Here is a 21,312-nt window from a genome sequence, read left to right on the forward strand (position 1 = left end):
ACTAGTGGTAAGCTTTAAACTTGCATAATCCAAAATCTACAGTCCTGACATAAGTAGTAAAATTTCCCAGATATCATGAAGGAACGTTTCAACTCTATTAAGGACACAGAGCCAAGTATAATCCATCCCAGGTAAGTACATAGTTACAGACCTCCCACCCAGAGGATTTGACGAGGATCACAATGTATGGGTATAAGTATGTGTAGTAACCAATATCATTCCTAGGCAACCATACATTCTAGAGCACATTGACATCAGAGTACATCATCATAGTACAGCAGAATAGTTACATTACAACAGTATGATCAATACTTCATCTTCAAATAGTTCACTATATGTGATCTGGAATTAATATCTTGCTTCGAAAAGAGAGACAAATCAAGAATGTTTAATTTGTTTTTTACACTTCTTATTTTCTATTAGGATCGGAACAAAAGCAGGAATTTTAAAGCTGGATTATGCAGTGATAGATAGCTAGCATGAAGAAAGTGGAAGTGTTTTTCCTTTGTGGATTGCTTTGTAGGAAATGGAGCAATGTTATTGGCTGTTGGTTGTCACAAGTTTTAAGATTCAGAGGACATGCAGTCTTTTTATGTCTGAGGTATATGTAGTCATGTTGAGCATTAAAAGTAGTAAGAGAAATTTATAATCATCGCCGTGTCCTTAATAGAACTGAAACTTTCCTTCACAATAGCTAGGAAATTTTGCAATATGTAACATACATACATAGTGTATATCTGAGGACTTCACTCAGAGGCAGCAGAGGTGCGAACCACAGAAATGGGAATTCTAAACCTGCCATAGTATATGCTCCAAGGAGCCCAGACAGTAGTGGCTGAGGAGCAGTCTCATAAGGAAGGCATTTTTGGGGTTGTGGGGACGGAAACCTGCCATGGTATATGAATTGGCGAATCCACCCAAGAGTGGATTGGTGCATCCACTAGAAGTGTATGATACTAGGGGTCAAGGGAAAGGTTGGATATTAACTAATCCTATGAAGGGATGTAGTTAGAAAAAGAACATGGACAGGAAGTGGTCATGAAAAGGACATTTATAGTCGAAATATAGGATAGAAAGACTGGGTTTCTGGCCCTAGGCCCTTACAGACCTAGAAAAAGATGCCAACATAAGCATACAGCATTAGCCTCTATACCAGGAGTCTTTAACCTCTTCAGCAATAAGAGCTACTTATGTTCAATAAAAATCAGCACAAGCTACAATTATTAATGTCTTAATAGTGACCACATTAGACAAGATGATGTTAGTGGTCACGATATGCAAGTTTACCAGCAGTGATCACCTTGGTGCACGCTTACCAGCAGTAATGTAAAAAAGGTTTTGTCAATTTGGAATGCCTCTATGTGGGGAAAACATAACCCCATAGCTGCAATGCCCCTGCCGCCAATGAAATAATACTGGTAATAAGTCGCCCCAAATGCTGTATAATTTAATAATCGATTATCAGCTTTTATATTTTGGAAATTCAACCATTTTCTCCATAAATCAGGTCAGGGGTCATGAATATACAGACATCTTTGACTCAAATACACACTTTCGAATCTTGGTAAAACTATAATAATTCAACCAAGCAAAAGCTTCTAATTTAGTTGGCCAGGGTGCACAGTGGAGAGCTACATAAAAGTAGCTGGAGAGCTACTAGTAGCTCACGAGACACTCGGAGAAACCTGCTGTATCCCCTTTACCGAATGGCAGTGCTGTCGCCCTGAAAGTACAGCTTAAGAGGAGGAAGAAAATCTGGAATGAAGGGGCAATCTGCAGGTCACGTTACCATAATCAATTCAATCGCAAGTGCAAGGGCGCTCCAAAGTACAACTACAAAGGACTGCAGGTAAATTCCTCATATGTCCAAGACAGCGAACGCAAAGAGAGAGAGAAGCAAAAGGAAAGAGGCAAGGGGTAAGGGCTAAAAGGGAAGGAAGAAGGGAAAGTGTACATGCCCTGTTAGGCAGTACTGTGTCTCACACAAAATAGTCAAAATAAACATAAATGCCAGATATTAGGCAGGCAAACTGAGCATAGTGACAAAACAGCCAACACTGCCTCAAAACAACTGAAACTTGCATAAACAACTTACAACCATCAGTACTCAACATGTAGTGTCTGTTTGCTTATTTTTAAACCATACCTGTGGGATGATCTGTATTTGTCTATTATCCATTTGGTCCTTTTAACCACAATTTCGTATTTAGGTTCTTCTAACATCTGTTGCATTTCAAACTTGTATGGCATGCCTATAAAAATAAATTTTCTTAGCAAATTATTAAGATACAAATGGAAAACTTCTTTTTTTTTTTTAAGTTCAGAAAAAAAGTTTAATTGAGAAGAATAGAGGTGTCAATATACAATATATAATATTAAACGCACGTCATTACAGTATAAATTTACATGAATTGGATTAATTAGTGAAGAAAAAGAAAACACAGCGATAAAAAGGAAATATAATCATCATTAAAATATAAAACCGTAGGAACATTTGGGGGTTTCAAGGTGGTTTAAAAACTTCTTGTTGAGATGGTTGCAACGGAGAAAATTTTCTAGCACTTGCATCTATGTACAGTGTAAGAGGTGACCATAATTCTAAACGTTTCGTAGCCATATGTATAGGATAAACAAAGGATGTATCCAACCTATGGTTATGGCATACAGCATACCACCAAGCCATATAAGAGACTTTAGTGAAGTCCTTCCAATTAATAGTATTTTGCTGGAAAGCAACCGCTAATAACAAATCAATAATTTTGACATTGGGTACAGTATTGTTCCAAATAGATGAAAGACTTCCTAAGAATACATGAATGAAGGAAAAAGAGAAATTAGTGCCAAAAATTAAATTAATTTGAGACCATAATTGTTTCCAAAAATTGTGCACATATGAGCACGAGAATAGCATATGAAACAAATCAGCATTTGAGGACGAACATGTCCAGCATATATCCAATACAGTGGAAAGCCTTTTACTTAAAGTGTTCGGGGTTAATAAGAGTCTATTACATACAAAAAACAGTGTTTTTGGTTGTATTGGCTGCTCCGGAAGATTTTCGTATCTTAGCCCAAATGTTACTCCAGAGAGACGGTGGCCAAGATGTCTTAAAATCGTGTTCCCATGCAACCTCTGTTTTAGATTTCTGTCTAATAGTGTCGGTATCCTGTAAGTAGCTGTAAATAGTGGATGCTTTGGGCAAAGTTCGTAACAAAGTGTGGAGGCATTCAGATGAGTCGGTAATGTTAACATTAACAGGTGCAGTAGTAAACTGAGTGTATGTATCAAACACAGCCTTTTAGGAGGTTATATTTAGAGTTAAAGGAGGCAGGCAAACCAAATGATTGACTAAGTGTAGAAAAAGGTAGAAATTCTGATTGTGAAAATAATTGATGAACCCAAATTAATCCCTTTTGTCTCCAAGTCTTCCAGTAGAAAGTTTTATTATGAATAAGCAGATTTTTATTATGCCAAATTGTTGAGTTAAGGAAGGAATCTAGAGTACCATGTGCTAAAGGAGAGCTTGACTCCAGGAGCTTGGAAGGAAGTTTGATTATGGGGTGGAAAGGGACTGTGGTTTACGTGAAAAGGAAAGATATTCCTGAAAGGAGAAGGGAAATAAAAATAGGCGTTCAATTGAGGCAATCTACTGTGGGGTCAAGCAGCCAAAATGAAGCTTGACGTAGAAAAAATACTTTTTGATTTGCCGGAAAATTGGGGAAGTTGACTCCTCCTTCTGTTTTAGGACGGGATAATTTTGATATAGAAATTCGGGATCTCTTATTACTCCACAGAAAAGAAGAGAGGATGGAATTAACTTTTTTAAACAATTTAGCAGAAATACGGACTGAGATGTTAGAAATGGTATATAATACTATGGGGGAAAGCATCATCTTTATAGTGTCTAGATGACCCCACCAAGACAAGTAAAGAGGATGCCATTTAGTGGTTAACTCTGAAATCTTTTGAATACATTTATTCATGCATAATGCTACTGTGTCCGAGATTGAAGGGGTAAAGTGTAATCCTAAATACTTAATATGGTTGGAGCTCCACGTGAAATTAGAAGGGGTAAAGTCCGATTTAAAAGTGTATTTGGTCAGGGGTAAAATCTTGCATTTATGATTATTTAATTTTTAGCCAGAAGTGAAGGAAAATGACTGTACCTCTGATAAAAAAGCAGGAATCGAATCATTTGGTCGTGACATAAAAAGCAATAAATCATCAGCGTCAGCTGCAAGTTTAATATGAGAAGTCGGTGTTTCAAAACCATGTATATTTGGATTTTGGAGAGAAATGGTTCTAGAGCCAAATTTAAAAGAAAGGGAGATAAGGGGCAACCTTGACGTACTCATCTACCTAAATCAAAGAATGGAGAAATTAAGCCATTAGCGCAAACAGCAGCGCGAGGGTTGGAATAAAGGAGATAGATTAAAGAGATAAATTTAGAGCCAAAACCAAACCATCTAAGGGTATAAAATAGGTAAGGTCATTCAACTCTATTGAACGCTTTTTCCGCATCTAATGCTATTGTTGCGAGCGAGGGGTTGTTGTAGATAGGAAGATTTGGATAAAACGTTAAAAAAAAGTTGTGTGTTGTCTGTTATAAGTCGCCCCTTGACAAAGCCAGATTGCTCTTTACCTAATAAATTTGGTAGATGAGAGTCTAAACGAAGGGCTAGTGCTTTGGAAAAAATGTTGTAATCGATGTTAACAAGGGAAATGGGTCAGTCGTTTAAAAAAAATGTTGAATCCTTACCCTCCTTAGGAATGAGGCAGATGTGCGCTTCTGAAAAAGAGTCAACGGAGCTATTCATGGAGTGAAAAGAGTTTAACAGGGAGTGCAATTTGGGCAATAATAGTTTGGAAAAATGAAGAAAGAATTCAACGTTGAAACCGTCAGGGCCTGGTGCTTTATCTTTTGAAAGGTGTTGAAGAGCATCTAGGAGTTCCTGCTGCGTTAAATCCAATTTTAAGGACGACAAATCAGGAGGAATGTGTTAGGGTTTTTGGATATTGGAAAAAAATTGTGACAACGAATGATCTGTGGACTGTGTTTCAGAGGTAGATAATGACTTGTAAAAAAGAGAAAATTCATTCAATATTTCAGCGGATTTAAATTTTAAAACAGAATGTTTATCATAGATAGACTCAATGTTTAGTTTGTTGTGCCGAATTTTCAAATAGTTAGCCAAAATTTTCCCTGCTTTATTTTTGCCTCCATAGACTTTCGCACTAGATTTTAATAAGTATAATGAGGCATTATCTGTTGACTTCTTGTTAAATTGAAGTTTGGCGTTCATGAGAGCTGTTAGACAATCTTTTGAGTGAGGAGTATAGTATGAGTGCTCCAGTCTCTTTATGTCTTGAAAGAGATTATTGATATGTTTACGCCAGTTTTACGTTTCTTGGCAACAAAACCAATAATTAAGTCTCTTGCTGAGGCCTTAAAGGCATCCCAGATAGTTGAAAATGGCAGGGACTCACTTTGGTTCAACACAAAATAATCGTTGAAAAAGGTGGTGAAGGAAGAGGTAAATACTGGATCTAGAAGAAAAGCATTATTAAAACGCCTTCTTCTAGGAGCATTTACTCTGGGCAATATATCAAGGCCAATTGAAATAGGGGCGTGATCCGATAATAGAATAGGACCAATTTCTGCATTTGTGAGGGCTTGTGAGATAATATGAGATACAAAAAAGTCATCTATTCGTGATTGGGTGTGTTGAACTGGTGAATAGGAAAGTAGTAGGATTACATAATCTCCATGCATCTAGGAGTTTATGTTGAGTGATAGTATGAACAAAATATTTGTGGGGCTTGATGGGGACAAAAGAAACTTTGGAATTCCGATCTATAAATGGGTCGAAGATCTGATTACAGTCACCCGCTAGTATAAAATTATCTTCAATACACTGAGTAATTTGCTTAGCAAATGAGGGCCAAAAAGAGGAGTCACCACCAGTGGGAGCATAGACGTTAAGAAAAGAGACCGGAGCACCCTTCAGTAGCAACTTAACATTAAGCCATCGACCATTCGCATCAGAATCTTGTGATATGAATTTGATTGGAAGCGATTTACGGCAAAGTATCATAACTCCATTACGTTTACCATCACCCTGAGAAAAAAATACTTCCCCCCCACCCAACCTTTTTTTATTTTTAATGATTCAACATCTGTGAGATGCGTTTCTTGAAGAAATACTAGATCAGCATCTAATTTAGCTAGATGAGTTAAAACTCTCTGTCTTTTGATAGGATAATGTAATCCCCTAACGTTCCAGGAGACCAATTTTAATGGCATAAAATGAAGGAAAAAAAAAAGGAAAGAATAAAAATATTAAGCAGAAATCCAATTCAATGAAAAAACAATTGAGTATGGAGAAAGAGAATTAACTGATAAGTGATCAATTCGACCAGAAGATAAAGAAAGAGAAAAGGAGTGATTAGTTGAAGCAAGCAACAAAAACGAGAAGGAAAGATACTTAGTAAGTTGACCTATTAGACAAAAAGTGAGTGAAAAGAGGAATAGGAAAGACTAGATAAGTAATGACAAGGGTATTTATGAAGATAAAAAGAAAGGAAAAGACGGAGATAGTAGAGACACCAGAAGAAAGAAAAACAAGAGAATGCAAAAAGAAACAAAACAAATAACATACCTACAAAGGAAAACTTCTTTTTAATAAGTGGCTATATGATGCAAATCGTTTAAAGGCCAATTTAAAAAGGCCTGGGTAAGGCATGTATCATGTAAGAACTAAAACCAAATATATGGATGTCCTTCAAGCAGGACGTTGGATTCATACAAGCACATAGTGCATTATAAGTCCTAAATGGGATACAATACCCCCACAGTGTACTGAAGGGATTTTTGAGACCATAGTAAGAAATGAGGCCGAAAACAGAGTTATTTTACAGATTAGGGAACTTAAAGTTGAAACATATGGACAGAGGCATTTTAGGGCCTGATTTAGAACTTGGTGGATGGGTCACTCCGTCACAATGGCGACGGATATCCTGTCCGCCGAAATATAAATCCACTACATCCTATGGTATTTATATTTCCGCGGACTGGATATCAGTCACCATTGTGGTGGAGCAACCCATCCACTGAGTTCTAAATCAGGACCTTAGTCTTCATAGTACATAATCACACTATCATCCCCGCTTTTAAGAAGCCTTTTGGTTGCAGATGTCTAGAATAAATGTGGACATTGCACAAGTATGCAGCTTGATATTTGTCACATTCAGCATCTGCTTTGTGATTTAAATGTATTTGTATGTAATGTTATTCTCCAGTCATTGAACTCCAGCACAGCAATTAATAATTTTTAGAAAATAAAAATAACGAAGTAAAAAAGCTCCCTGTCTTTAATTGTTTAGGCTGCATATAATGTTATACCCAGAAAGGTGCTTTTCACACTGTCAGCTGGCTCAGGGAGCAGGTATTTCTGATGTCACAACTCAACTGAAATACATTATTAGGTCGCAGCCTAACAGACAGCGCAGCTGCCTGGTATTCTAAAGATATCTTGGGGACATTCATAAAGTGGACCTAAGAATGCTTTTTGCCCGCTGCTTACCACTGGCTTTGTGGTTTGTAACTCATATTTTCTGGCTTTCTATTTGCTGGCTTTATTTGCTTTAGGCAGTCCAGCTCGAGTTAGTTCCTCCCATTGCCCAAATCTTTTTTTTTTTTCTTTTTTTTTTAATTTGCCCAAATCTTGTTGACTTGTATTTTCCCACGAACTCTCTTTCTGTAAACAGGCCTTTAAATCTTCTTCTGATCTGGTTACATTTGCTGTGCAGTCAAAGACCGAGGTCAAATGTCAGACTGTGCCTTCCAAGGAGATTGGTGTTTATTTTTCTTTCTCTGGCTTCAAAGCGAGAGGATTTATGAGAAAATCATGCTGGCTACCGGGGTCTGCTTGGCAAAGGCTGTACGATGTTATTTTTTTTTCACTCTACTCTAAAACAATATACTGAATTCCACTGCAATCTAAACCACTCTATTCAACTCTGTGTCACTTCACACACCACTGCACTCTATAACAATGCACTCAAAACCAAAATGCTCCATGACACTCCACTCTATGCCAATCTCCTCTCCACCACTGCGCTGTACGCCACTACACTCTCCAAACTGCACTCTGCATCAGTTTACTTTGCACCACTGCATGCCATTGCACTCTATGCAACTATATTCTACACCATTGCACTCTACGTCAGTTTACTTTGCACCACTCTACACCACTGCACTCTACTCTGCGCTACTGAACTCTCGCCACTGTAAGCAACTGCACTCTACACCAATGCACTCTATACCACTGCACTCTACAACACTTCACTCTGCAGGACTGCACTCTCTGCCACTGAACTCTATGCCACTCTAATTTACTCTAGGCCACTGCACTCTGCTCTGCACAACTCTACTGCACTCTATGTCACTCTAATCTACTGTGCACCACTGCACTCTGACACAGGACTATAAGCTTCACTACTCTGTACCACTGTACTCTATGCCAGTCCACTCTACTCTGCACCACTCCACACCAATTCACTGTACTCTGAAAGAATCTACTGTATGCCCCTGCATTTTACGCCACTCTACTCCTCTATGTGCCACTCTAGTCTATCCACTGCAATCAACGCTGCGCCACTCTACGCCACTACTCTATGCCACTGCACTCTACCCTGCACCACTCCACTCTACTCTGAAACAATCTACTCTGCGCCACTGCACTCTATGCCACTCTACTTGGCGTCACTCCAGTCTATGCCATTGCACTCTAAACTGTGCAACTCTACACCATTCCTCTCTAAACCACTGCACTCTGCCACAAATTACTCTACACCACTTTACTCAAAACCAATGCACCCTACGCCTCTGTTCCCACGCCAACTACTTTTACCACTGCCACTAAACTCTACAACATTCTATTCCATGCCACTTTACTCTAGGCCGCTGCACGCTATGCCACTCTACACCATGGGGCTCTATGTCACTGCACTCTATGCCACACTATTATACTCTGCACCACTGTACTCTACTTTACTGCACTCTGCACCACTCTACTGCGCACCACACTAAGACACTGCTATGTACGACACTGCACTTTGACACTCTAGTCTGCATGACTGCGCTCTACGCCACTGCACTCTACACCATTCTACTCTGCATGACTCCACTCTATGCCAATGCAGTCTACCCTGCACCACTCCACTCTATACCACTGAACTTTGCATCGCTCCACTCTACGCCACTATACTCTACATCAATCCACTCTAAGCAACTGTAATCTACTCTGCACCACTGCACCCTTAAAAAATGTTTTCCCCTGCATTTGCAAAGGGGAAGCGGTCCCTTGGGGACCCCTTCCCCTTTTGCGACCCCATCACCACCCTCTTGAAGAGGGTGGTAATTTGCAAGAGTTTTGCGGCTGCAAAAACCTTTGTACATGGGGTTGCGCTCACTATTAGGAAGGGAACGCCCCCTTCCTAACAGCGACTCGCAATACCGAAATAGCGAGTCGCAAATAAATTGCGACTCGCTATTTTGGTATTGTACATACCCCTAATGTTTTTTGCATGCGCAAATGGGTGCGCAAACCCGTTTGCACATGCAAAAACAGTCGTAAATCTGGCCCATAATTCTGCGCCATGACCTAGTAGCTACAATCCTGCAATAACTTATTACAGGTGACTAGTGAAGTCACAAATACAAGTAAAAAGAAACAGAAACTGGTTTTAATATGGGGGATTTACTCACCAGTCTGAATACATTTTACATTGACGATGTAGCAGGTAGCTTGATTCAGGTAGATGGTTATATTTGCAGCACATACCTTGTTGCCATAATTATGAACAACACATCAGGCAGTATATGCAAGAGAGCAGTCAATCCAACAAACGTATAAAAACAGTCAGCAAAAAAGGTTACTCATTACATTTTCTCTTTCTACGTCGCTTCCATTGTAACACAGAAGTCTGTAGCCTTGGGCAGATTTTTCATTTCTCTTAATGTGGGTTTAGTACATCAGGGTAATATTGTTTAGAAAGTCATGCCGCAGCAACATTGAAAAGCGTGATAAATTAAACTACACATTTAAGGGAAGTGGAACGTGAATAATGGATGTGGCCTGCATACGCCTTCTAACAGGGATGATGAAAGGTATGCCCTGGCGCTGATGTAGTAAAATACCCTCCAGTTTCGCTCACTTCCGGCCAGATCCCGGATATGGCAACGCTGCTATGCAATGTTGCATGAAGGACAGGCAAGTTTACAGTGGCATTTGACTCATGACCAGTGCAAAAAGCTTACATCTGCACTGATCGACCTATGCAATGCAAAATAAGGCTATTTTGTACAATTCGTTAGCGTGTGTGTCCGTTTAAGCTGATGCAAAATAGCCGAACACTGGTGCAGTTTACACGATCAGACCAAATATGCACAAATCAAAGCCCGGTAATATCATAGTTCTGTTCATGTTTTTCTCATATGAAAACAGAACCTTAAGCATTCGGTTAAACCAAAAGAACAAGTTACTTACGTTCGATAACGCTTTTTCTGGTACAGACTATCTAACCGTAGATTCCTTATAATATTCAACAGGCCTCAGACTCGATCCGGAAAATTCTGAACAGTACCTCTGCGGGCCGGTAGGTGGCATCGGTCGGCTCCACATAGATGTCATCCATTTTGGCAGGGACGCTGCGATGCCCACATAACGCAATGCTCTTATGGGTTTCTTTTGTGACTATTTCCTTATCACAAATGAAGAGACATGCAAGAAAACAATGCATCATCTAATGAGATCTTTTAAGGTAAAGAGCTCGTTCGTAGAATGGGGCGGATACGAGGGTCAGTATGGAATCTGTGGTTTGAAAAGAGTTTCTACCGCTGATCCCTCGCCTTAGAATAGATGACCAAGCAAAACCTTCCCGGAGGTTGGTCTGGGAGCTGGTTTATACCGAGCGGGCAAAACGCTTGTTTTGACGGACCAGACTGTCCAAGCAGTAGGGCTTAGTGAACGGGTGAAGTGAAGCCCATGTGGCAGCTTCACAGATATCCATGGCAGGTACCCTGCACGCTAAGCCAGCAGTGGCGACCATGACCGTGGTGGGATGTATGTCGATACATCGCGCACCATTCCATCGCGTGTGTTTACCACGCGTATTTTACATCGCAAAGTCCATAGCATTGTCACCTTTTACATCGAACGTTGTTGCAATGCCAATGCGTTGATTGCTATTGGGCAGTACATAACTTCGCAGACCATGAAATCGCACGTCCTGACAACGCGTTTTTTGTGTCCTACCACAGTGTTTGCATTCTTTTGGCCGAATGCGTGATCCCGCCTCTAAGCAGTGTGGCTTCAGCTGGAAATAGCATTTGCTATGAAGTTTACAATACAAAAACATGCCTGTGCTTCTTAGAGGAGGCAAAACCTGCACACGATTCCAGTGAAAAAGTGATTACACATGTATTTACATGCTGTGTGCAAACGTGCGCACCGCATCTAATTCACACTCTGATATTTATTGACCAGGTCAGCACAATTGTGGTCTGAATGTAGTTATCGGAAGTCTTTCGATGTAAATATGACTTGCCCGGTCTATTTTACTAGTTGCAAACGTGCATGCGTGCATGCACACAGAGACACACTTTTTCCTATCCCCCCTCGCTTCCATAGCTGGTAAAGAATACATCTTGTAATATTACTCCCCCGCCGCCCCCCCCCCCCCCCAAGAGGTTAGTTCGGACCTGGTCTACAGACTCCCGCATCTCTGCAAGTGAACAGTATAAAACCAGGGTAACAGCGTAGTAATTCGGCACCAGAATGCCAATAAACCAGTATTCTTGCGCGAAATAAGACCGGGGATTTACGAAGAATTCCATCTCTGGTTTCCTGATAAATGTGTCACGTAAGGTGTTAACCGTCTGCACGACTCGTTTTTTATCTTTATCATCATATTTATCATTTTCGAACAGTTGCAGAACTAATTGCTTTCTGTTCATGACCAAACGTACCCGTTTTTAATTTGCGTCCAACCATACACTCTTCATCCATCCACCCTCTCACCCATCCATCTATCCACCCATCATTCATCCCTGCCTTCCATCATTTATCCATATATCATTCATCCATCCATCCATCCACCCCTCATTCATCCCCGCCCTCTATCATTCATCCATCATTCATCCATCCATCCAGCCATCGTCCATGCACCCATTGATGGCCATCATGGACATCACGAAGCAGCTTTATTAATAATTATACAGCTTACAATAATGACTGTGTTAATGAATTTTTATTGTGCACGTGTCCCGAATAGCTAGCAATGATGACATTGCGCGGTATGAATACAATGTGCGATTTACGTTATTTGTAGTTTTATTGAGCGTTTGCAGTCAGCGCGGTATTAATGAATGCATTACAAACAATTCAGTAAACGCGCGTGACGGTATTAATACAATGCAAACAAATCAGTCTTTTATTAATACAATGCAAACAGAACGCATTAAGAATTTCAGTCACATCACATTAACGAGACTTATGTTACATCGCATTAACGCATGAGCGGTTGACTTTCAGTTACATCGTCATGTTGCCTTTTATTTGTAGACTAAACGCGCATCCAGAACAATGATGACATTGCGCGGTATGATTTACGTTATTTGTAGTTTTTTCAGTCAGCGTGGTATTAATGAATACATTGCAAAGAAGAGGTTGACTTTCAGTCGCGCATCCAGAACATCGCATTAACAATGGAATGCAAAGGAATGATGACATTAACGCATGAGCGGTATTAATACATCACATTAACGTTGACATTGTAATGTTGCGTTGTTGTGGCTTACGTTGCTATGCCTTACGATGTAACCGTGTACGCGTTGCTGTGCCTTACGATGTAAACGTTAATGCGATCTTCTAAATGTGTTGTAATGTCCTCGCGAACTGATCACTTCGTTGTGATGGGTGTTCGCCCCCTGGTGGAATGAGCCCTCAAACCTTCAGTTGGTTGCTTCTTTGCCCGTGAGTAGCACATCTTAATGCAGAGGACAATCCATCATCAGATGGTTCGCTTCTGCACAGTCTTGCTCTTTTTCACCACAGTGAACTCAAGGAAGAGCTGGTGGTCTTTGGTGCAATCACTGGAGAAGGAGAGAGCTCTTTTTGGGTCTAGACAATGGAGTCTTTCCTCCTCTTTACAAGAATGAGGTGGAGTAAAAAAGGTAGGCAATGTGATGTTCTGGCCAACATGAAACAGGGTCACCATCTTTGGAAGGATAGAGGAATGCGTCTGAAGGACCAGTTTGTCTGAGGGGGAAAAGTGGTGTACTAAAGGTGAAGTGACAGAGCTTAAAATTCGATGACCCTCCCGGCCGATGTCACTGCCACAAGCAAAATGGTCTTGCTTATGAAGAGCCACAGAGAGCAGCTGTGCAGAGGCTCAAAGGGCTTATGCATGAGGTATTTAAGGTCAAGACTGAGGTGCCATTGGAGCATCATAAAAGGGGTAGAAGGGAACAAATGCTGTTAAACTTTAAGAAATCGAGTCACGACTGGTGACTGGAACAGAAAAGGGTTGGTCCGGAAGCTGCAGGAAAGCCTAAATAGCTGACAGGTTATGCTTAACAGTACCAAGGGCAAGGCCTTGCCAGGCTAATGATAAAACAAACAGCAATACTTATGACAGAGGAGCAGAAAGCGGATCTACAAGGTGTAAGGAACAGCAAGCCATAAACTTATCCCTGCGGCATACATTAACAGTCTTGGAGGTGGGACGCCTGGCTGCTAAGATGACATCATAGACCTCAGGAAAAAGTTCAAAAACCCTCAAATGTCGCTGCTCAATCTGCAGGCATGAAGTTGGAGAGTGCACAGGTCCGGGTGTAGGACCCCACTCTGTTGCTGCATCAGAAGTTACTCTCGAAGGGGCAGCCTGACCGGAGGACAGATGCTTATGCTCAGGAGTTCAGAATAAGATACTCTACGTGCCCAATACGGAGCCACTAGAATAATTTGGGCCCAGTCTGTCTGTATCTTCTTGAGAACTTGGGCCATGGTGGTATCAGTGAAAAAGTGTACAGGACTCCCAAGTTCTACTTGAGTTGGAACGTGTCTCCGAGCAAGAGCTGCATGGGAAACTCCAGGGTGCAAGAGTGACAACGTTGCACGTTCTTGGCAGTGGTAAACAAATCAAGCCAAGGTTCTCTCCATTCTTGAAAGAGATCTTGCGCCACCTCCGGATGTAATTGCCATTCGTGAGCCGCAAGGCATGCAATGAGTTTGTCCGCCTTGGCGTTCAAGGATAGCCCCAGGTGCTGTACTACGACGAAGATGTCCTGGCATTCCAGCGCAGAGCCTCCTAGCACAGGGTCCACAACCCCACCTCACCATGATTGTTGCCATACCACATGGCGGTGGTGTTGTCGGTAAACACATGAACCAGCCTTCCTTTGATGGATGGGAGGAATGCTTTCAATGTCAAGAAGATAGCCCTCAGTTCCTGAAACTGATGTAGAGCTGAACTTCTTCTAGAGACCAGAGTCTGCTGGTCTCCACCTCTCCCAAATGGCCAACCCAACACAAAACAAATGCATTGGTCACCACTGTCAACTGTGGGATGGGAGAGGAGAAAAGTCTGCCCTTGACATAATCGCGGTCCGTTAACCACCGCTGCAGTTCATTTGATATTTCCTTCCAAATCTGGACCATGTGGAAAGAGTTCTCTGATGCTGTGACCACTGGTACTTCAGATCCCACTGCCGGGCCCGCATATGCAATCGAGCGTGCTTCACATTGCAGCATGCAGGAGGCCATCAGACCCAGCAGCCTCAGAGTCATTCTCACCGCAATCAGGACTGAGGTTGAAACATGGGGATCATAGCCCAAATGTCCTGGACTCTCCACTTCAGAGGGTAGGCACGGAACTGCACGCTATCCAGAATGGCTCCAATTAAAGGAAGCATCTGAGAAGGGGTCAGTTCAGACTTTGGCATGTTGATAGTGAACCTCAGCAAAAGGTTCGGCATAGTCTGGAGGTGGGTGAGCACTTCCTGGAGCAAGCTTGCTTTCATTAGCCACTCTTCGAGGTAGAGGAAGGCTGGAACTGCCAACCTCTGAAGATATGCTGCAACCACACACATCACCATTGTGAACATGCCAGGGGCACAGGAAAGGCCAAGCAAAGCAAAGTGAACTGTAAATGATCCTGGTCCACGGTTAACTGAGGTAGCGCCTGTGGGCCTACAGGATGGGAATGTGAAAAGACGCATCCTGCAAATCCAACACTACCATCCAGTCCCTAGAATTGAGGGCAGACAGAACCTGAGCTAACATGAGCATCATGAATATCTCTTTCCTCAGAAAGGTGCTTAGAGGGCGCAGATCTAGTACAGACGGAGGCCTCCATGTTTTTGGGCACCAAGAAGTAGCTGGAATAACAACCACACCTTATGTCTGGTGCTGGCACCCTCTTGATTGCTCCTTTGGCCAAGAGAGCCTGCACTTACAGACGGAGCAACGAGAGATGGCCCTCCGTCAACCGTTCTGGGAATGGTGGCAAGGGTGGAGGAGTTTCCATGAATGGAAGAGCATAACGTTTGTAGCACCGACTTGTCGGAGGTTATGTTGCTCCACTGGGTCAGGTGATGAAGGATCATGCCTCCACCAGGATGACTGTACGGCATAAGGCTCACTAAAGAGGATTGGAGGCTGTGGCAGCCGAAGGGGCAGGGGACTGGACAGCATGATGGGCATGACACCCGCATCTTTTCTGGGTTCTTCATCCCCAGTCACGAAAAGTCAGGCTAGTCTGCTGGGCTGGAACGTAAAGCTGATATTGCGGGTGCCCACTGTGCCCTGACCAAAACCGCAGAAGGAGCGAAAGGAATGCTGCTGTGAGCAGGAAGCTAGAGAGAGACCCAGGGACCTGGCAGTGGCTCTGCTTTCTCAGAAACTTTCCAGTGTTGTATCAGCTTTGTTGTCAAATAAGCAGGAGTCATTGAATTTCAATGAGGGGCACTTGAACATCCCTGAAAATCCAATTGGCTGTAACCAGGCATGGCAGTGAAGCGCCACCATAGGGGTCATCGCCCTACCCAAGGAGTCGTTGGTGTCCGGTCCACACATGATGGCGAACTTGCTCCATCCTGGCTCACCACCAGGGCTTGATTGAGTGTGGTGCAGGCCTCTTCAGGGAGCATGGGGAACAGCTGTGCGACAGTCCCGAAGAGCATGATAGACTCGTCCGAAAAGGAAAGCGTTGTTTAACAATTGCAAGGCCAAGCAGGCGGAAGTGAAAATCCTCTGCGGTGGAAGGGAATGGGTTAGGGTTGATCCTGGCTGTAGAAGCCTGCAATACCGGGGCTCTGGGAAAGGATGCTGGGAGAGGAAGGCTGGGACTCCTTCGGTGGGGCAGTGGAGACTAGCAATCATGTGATGCATGAGAGCCCCCGTGCAAGGTTTTGCCCCGTCCCCCAGAGGAATGTCAGTGAGGACAGCATTAAAGGGAAGCAGAAGCTCATCTAAACTCGTCCCGAGGAGACGCACCTCTGACATGACATTAGATTTGACCTCAACAGCAGGCAGTTGTAATTTAAGCCTTTTGCTGTCCTGCACATTATAGTGGCAATATGCCCTCCTCCAAAACAGGGCCCAGAGAGGAAAGCATGCCAGAGTCTGGGGTGGTGTCCTGGCCACTGACGTCACCTAGCTCCTCATACCAGTTGTCTTGGCCAGGGTCCTCCTCAAAGTTACCATACCACTTTTCCTCATCTAGGGATAAAGGGTCTGTATGGGCACAGCAAGTCTTGGGGTTGGATGAGCCTGGACAGCACCGGTGTTGATGTCCAGTGGTGTTGTGCGGCATGACTTGGGAGTTGGAGACTGGTATTGGGTCATCCTCCAGCCACGCCAGAGGTATTTGCTTTGGCGCCAGAGAGGGTGGGTCATGGAGGGTACAGGAACCCATAGTGGTGTCAAGCCAGATCTCGGGGCAGGTCCAGAGGTCCCGGGTGGCCTCAGGCAAACCTGGCAATGGTAACCCAGCCGAGATGCACCAGAGGGAATCAGTGACCCGAAAATAGTGTGCATTGTGTACATGGCATCATAGAATTTCTTTAAACTGGGTGGGAGTTGCTCCGGCTCTGTGGAAGTCAGGATACTGCAAAGCAAGTCCTGACACCAGCTCCACAGGTGGAGTGCGGGAGTGGGGCCTCGAAGCACGATGTTTGGTCGTAGAAGCGAAAGAATACTTCAACTTCTTTTTCTTGTGCTTCTTCGACTTACCCAACTTGGAGAAGGAAGTCTTGTAGTGGGAAGCGGATCATCTGTGGGAACGCCCCGGAGATCGATTTTGGGAATGGGACTGATTATGGGGTGGGGCCTTCTTCTACTGCAGCGACAGTAGCTTCATTGCCCGCTCACAAATTGCCTCGGGGTACATCAACTTGCATTCAATGCAGGCGTTGGGGTCGTGCCCTGATGCCAGGCATCAGAGACAGACCAAGTGGGGATCAGACACAGACATCTGCCTGTGACATTCCCCACAAGATTAAACAATGCAGGTTTAGTAGTGAGCATGTCGTTAGCACACTGGGAGCCCTAGCTCAGAAAAAAAGTCCAAAAGGTTTGTCAGGTTCAAAAGCTCTTTATTCCGCTTACACAGCCATAAAAGAATAAAACTTAATATAACTTAATATAACATACAATACAATACACCTACTTGATCATTTCATACATCCAAATATTTCACCACATAATAAATAAAGTGCAATGACCTCAAGCACCGACATCCTAGAGAGGCAAGCTAGCCATCCCACTTTCTAACAAAGTGCTTCTCTGATAAACCTTATCACAAACAAATTTCAGGAGTTTCAAAATTTGAGAAAAATCTAAAACCGTCTCAGTTCGAGTTAAAACTGGAACTAAGAACCTTACTCTAGGAGATTTATAAAGTGCACAAAACAGCAAAAAGTGCCAAGTGCCCTTGTCTAGAGATATTATCACACAGGCATGGGGGGAGATTATCCAACCATTCTCCTTGCCCTGGAATGTAAAAAATAAATGTACTGTACTCAATCGAGTCCATGTCAAATAAATTCTATGTTGTAGATTATCTATAAGAGTAAGGTAAGGTTGCATTTCATTGTTGAGTATCGCAACTTCCACATTTGTCAGGGAGGTGGACAGTAAGAATTTGCATAGGCACGCCGGGCGTCACCTTCCTAACGGAGACCTGGATGAACACCTCCTCGGTGCCTGAAATAGCCATAGCCATCCCGGATGGCTACAAGATCACCCGCAGGGACCGAAGCAACAAACCAGGAGGAGGAATCGCCATCGTCCACAGGAACACCATCAGAATCTCAACCAACACCGAAGTCTCCCTCAGCATGGCCGAACACCTACACTTCCAAATCCACGTCGATCACAACACCACCCTCAGAGGAACCCTCGTCTACCGACCCCCAGGACCCTAACCACAGTTCAGCAAATCCATCGCCGACCTCATCAGCACGCACGCCCTCGCCTCCACAGACTACATCCTCCTCGGAGACCTGAACTTCCACCTCAAGAACGCCAACGACAGTAACTCCACAACCCTGATCGACAACCTCGGACTCAAACAGCTCGTCACGACACCCACCCACTCTGCCGGACACACGCTCGACCCCATCTTCTCCGGCAGCGACCACGTCACTTTCAGCCACACCACCAAACTCCACTGGACTGACCACCACTGCATCTACTTCTCCTTCGAGAAACACAACACGCACAACCAACCCCAACGTATCCCACACCGCACCTGGAAAAAAGTCACCGAAGACCAGCTCATCACCACACTCGCCCGAGACCCTCCACCCGAGACCTCCGAGACCGACGCAGCAGCCCACAACTTCAGACAATGGATCGACGACTGCGCCAACACCCTCGCCCTGATCAGGAAACCGGCCAACAGGCGCACCGACACGAGAGCCATCTGGTTCAACGCCGACCTCCAGAACTCCAAGCACACCTGAGAAGAATCGAGAAGCAGTGGCGCAATGACCAGACAACCACGCATCGACATCAACGCACACAACAGCAAAGAGCTGTTCAACATCGTGAAAGAACTCGCCACCCTCAGCTCCAACGCCGTCCCGCCGTCACAAGAACTCTGCGACTCCCTGGCTACCTTCTTAAACCGCAGATCGCAGACATCCAGCTTCAAACCCAGACGCCAACAACAGACGCCGACACCCCCAACTCAACACCCACCAAACACACTGACCTCCTGCTCTCCTGGAACCACGTCAACGACGAAGACACCATCAAAATCATGAACACCATCCACTCCGACTCACCTTCCAACCCCTGCCCCACCACATCTTCAACAAGGCAAGCTCCATCATCGCACCCCAACTCCGAAAGATCATCAACAGCTCCTTCGAGACCGCCACCTTCCCAGAGAGCTGGAAACACGCCGAGATCAACGCCCTACTCAAGAAACCCAAGGCGGACCCAAAGGACCTCAAGAACTTTCGACCCATCTCCCTGCTCCCGGCAAAAGTCATTGAGAAGACCCCCAACAGACAACTGACCCACCTCCTGGAGGAGAACAACGTCCTGGACTACTCCCAATCCGGCTTCCGCAGCAACCACAATACCGAAACCGCTCTCATCGCTGCCACTGACTACATCAGGACCCTACTGGACAACGGCGAAACCGCGGTCCTCGTCCTCCTGGACCTCTCGGCGCCTTCAACACCGTCTGCCACCACACCCTGCACACACGCCTCCGTGACGCAGGAATCCGAGACAAAACCCTGGACTGGATCACCTCCTTCCTCACCGGAACCCAGAGAGTCCGCCTATCCCCTTTCCGATCCGAAGCCACCACAATCACCTGCCGCGTACCCCAAGGATCGTCCCTCAGCCCGACCCTTTTCAACATCTACATGGCACCGCTCGCCAACATCGTCCGAGCACACCACCTCAACATCATCTTGTACGCCGACGACACCCAGCTGATCCTCTATCTCACAAAGGACCCGGCCACCACCAAATCCAACCTCCACGAGGGAATGAAGGTGGTCGCAGACTGGACGAAGACTACCTGGCTGAAACTGAACTCGGACAAAACAGAGGTCCTCATCCTCGGCTCCACCCCCTTTGCATGGGACGACTCCTGGTGGCCGGCCACGCTGGGAGCTGCCCCGACATCCACCAACCATGCACGCAACCTGGGGTTCATTCTGGACTCCACGCTCTCTATGACCCAGCAAGTTAACGCTGTTTCCTCCTCCTGCATCAACACCCTCCACAAGATCTACAGATGGATCCCCACCGAAACCAGAAGGACGGTCACCCAAGCACTCGCCAGCAGCAGGCTGGACTACGGCAACACCCTCTACGCAGGAATCACGGCCACACTCCAGAAGAGACTCCAACGCATACAAAATGCCTCCGCACGCCTCATCCTCGGACTCCCACGCCACAGCCACATCACCACCCACCTGAGAGACCTGCATTGGCTCCCGGTCAACAAGAGGATCACCTTCAAGCGCCTCACCCACGCTCACAAAGCACTCCACAACGCTGAACCAGCATATCTTAACGAACGACTGTCCTTCTACACCCCGAACCGCCAGTTTCGCTCTACCGACCTCGCCACCGTCCCACGCATCTGCAGAACGACCACGGGCAGCAGATCATTCTCCCACCCTCCCTGCCCACCTGCATCAGACCCAGGACCTGCTGACCTTCAGGAGACTTCTCAAGACCTGGCTGTTCGACCAGTGGCTGCTTCCCCCACCCCCTTAGCGCCTTGAGACCCTCACGTGTGAGTAGCGCGTTCTACAAATGTTCGATTGATTGATTTGACTTGAACTACGCCTGTTCATAATAGGCTGTCTTAATTAGAGCTTTAGCTGATTACAGGATTTTAATTGGTTCCTTAAAAAATCCAGAAAACTCAGCCCCTTCAAGCTGCGATCCATATATTTAAGCTAAGGGATGCTTTCAGCATTGTCCAAGGCCAAGAAATCCTGGAGGATAAGTCTGGAAAATTCCCGTTAGGGTGGTAACCAGATTTTTATTCACAAGAGCAAAGGGGCCAAAACCACACAATCCTCTAACTATTTTAGGCCCAACTCAGAATGGCAAAAAAGTTGAAGCTCCCTAAAGGACAATCAGGAGCCTGTGAAGGAAACCATTTTCTATAGTTTGACGTCTGGTACAACTACGATACCTCCATACTCCAGCACCGTATCTGGCATTAGACAGGAAGCTTCAGATGGGACAAAAAAAGGGTAGCTTGTG

General features: G+C 44.6%; 1 protein-coding gene across 4 annotated transcripts in view; it reads right to left on the reverse strand.

Annotated features, from left to right (window-relative positions):
- The window catches only part of MYSM1 (Myb like, SWIRM and MPN domains 1), a 298,882-nt gene that overhangs the window by 26,107 nt on the left and 251,463 nt on the right, over nucleotides 1-21,312 (reverse strand). For all 4 annotated transcript variants that reach the window (XM_085602494.1, XM_085602497.1, XM_085602495.1 and 1 more), the window contains one exon: nucleotides 2,147-2,252. In XM_085602494.1, coding sequence (XP_085458620.1) covers nucleotides 2,147-2,252 — 106 coding nt within the window. The remainder of the gene's footprint in view (nucleotides 1-2,146; nucleotides 2,253-21,312) is intronic.

This window comes from Triturus cristatus, chromosome 4_2 (genome assembly GCF_964204655.1).
Source record: "Triturus cristatus chromosome 4_2, aTriCri1.1, whole genome shotgun sequence".
Taxonomy (NCBI): domain Eukaryota; kingdom Metazoa; phylum Chordata; class Amphibia; order Caudata; family Salamandridae; genus Triturus; species Triturus cristatus.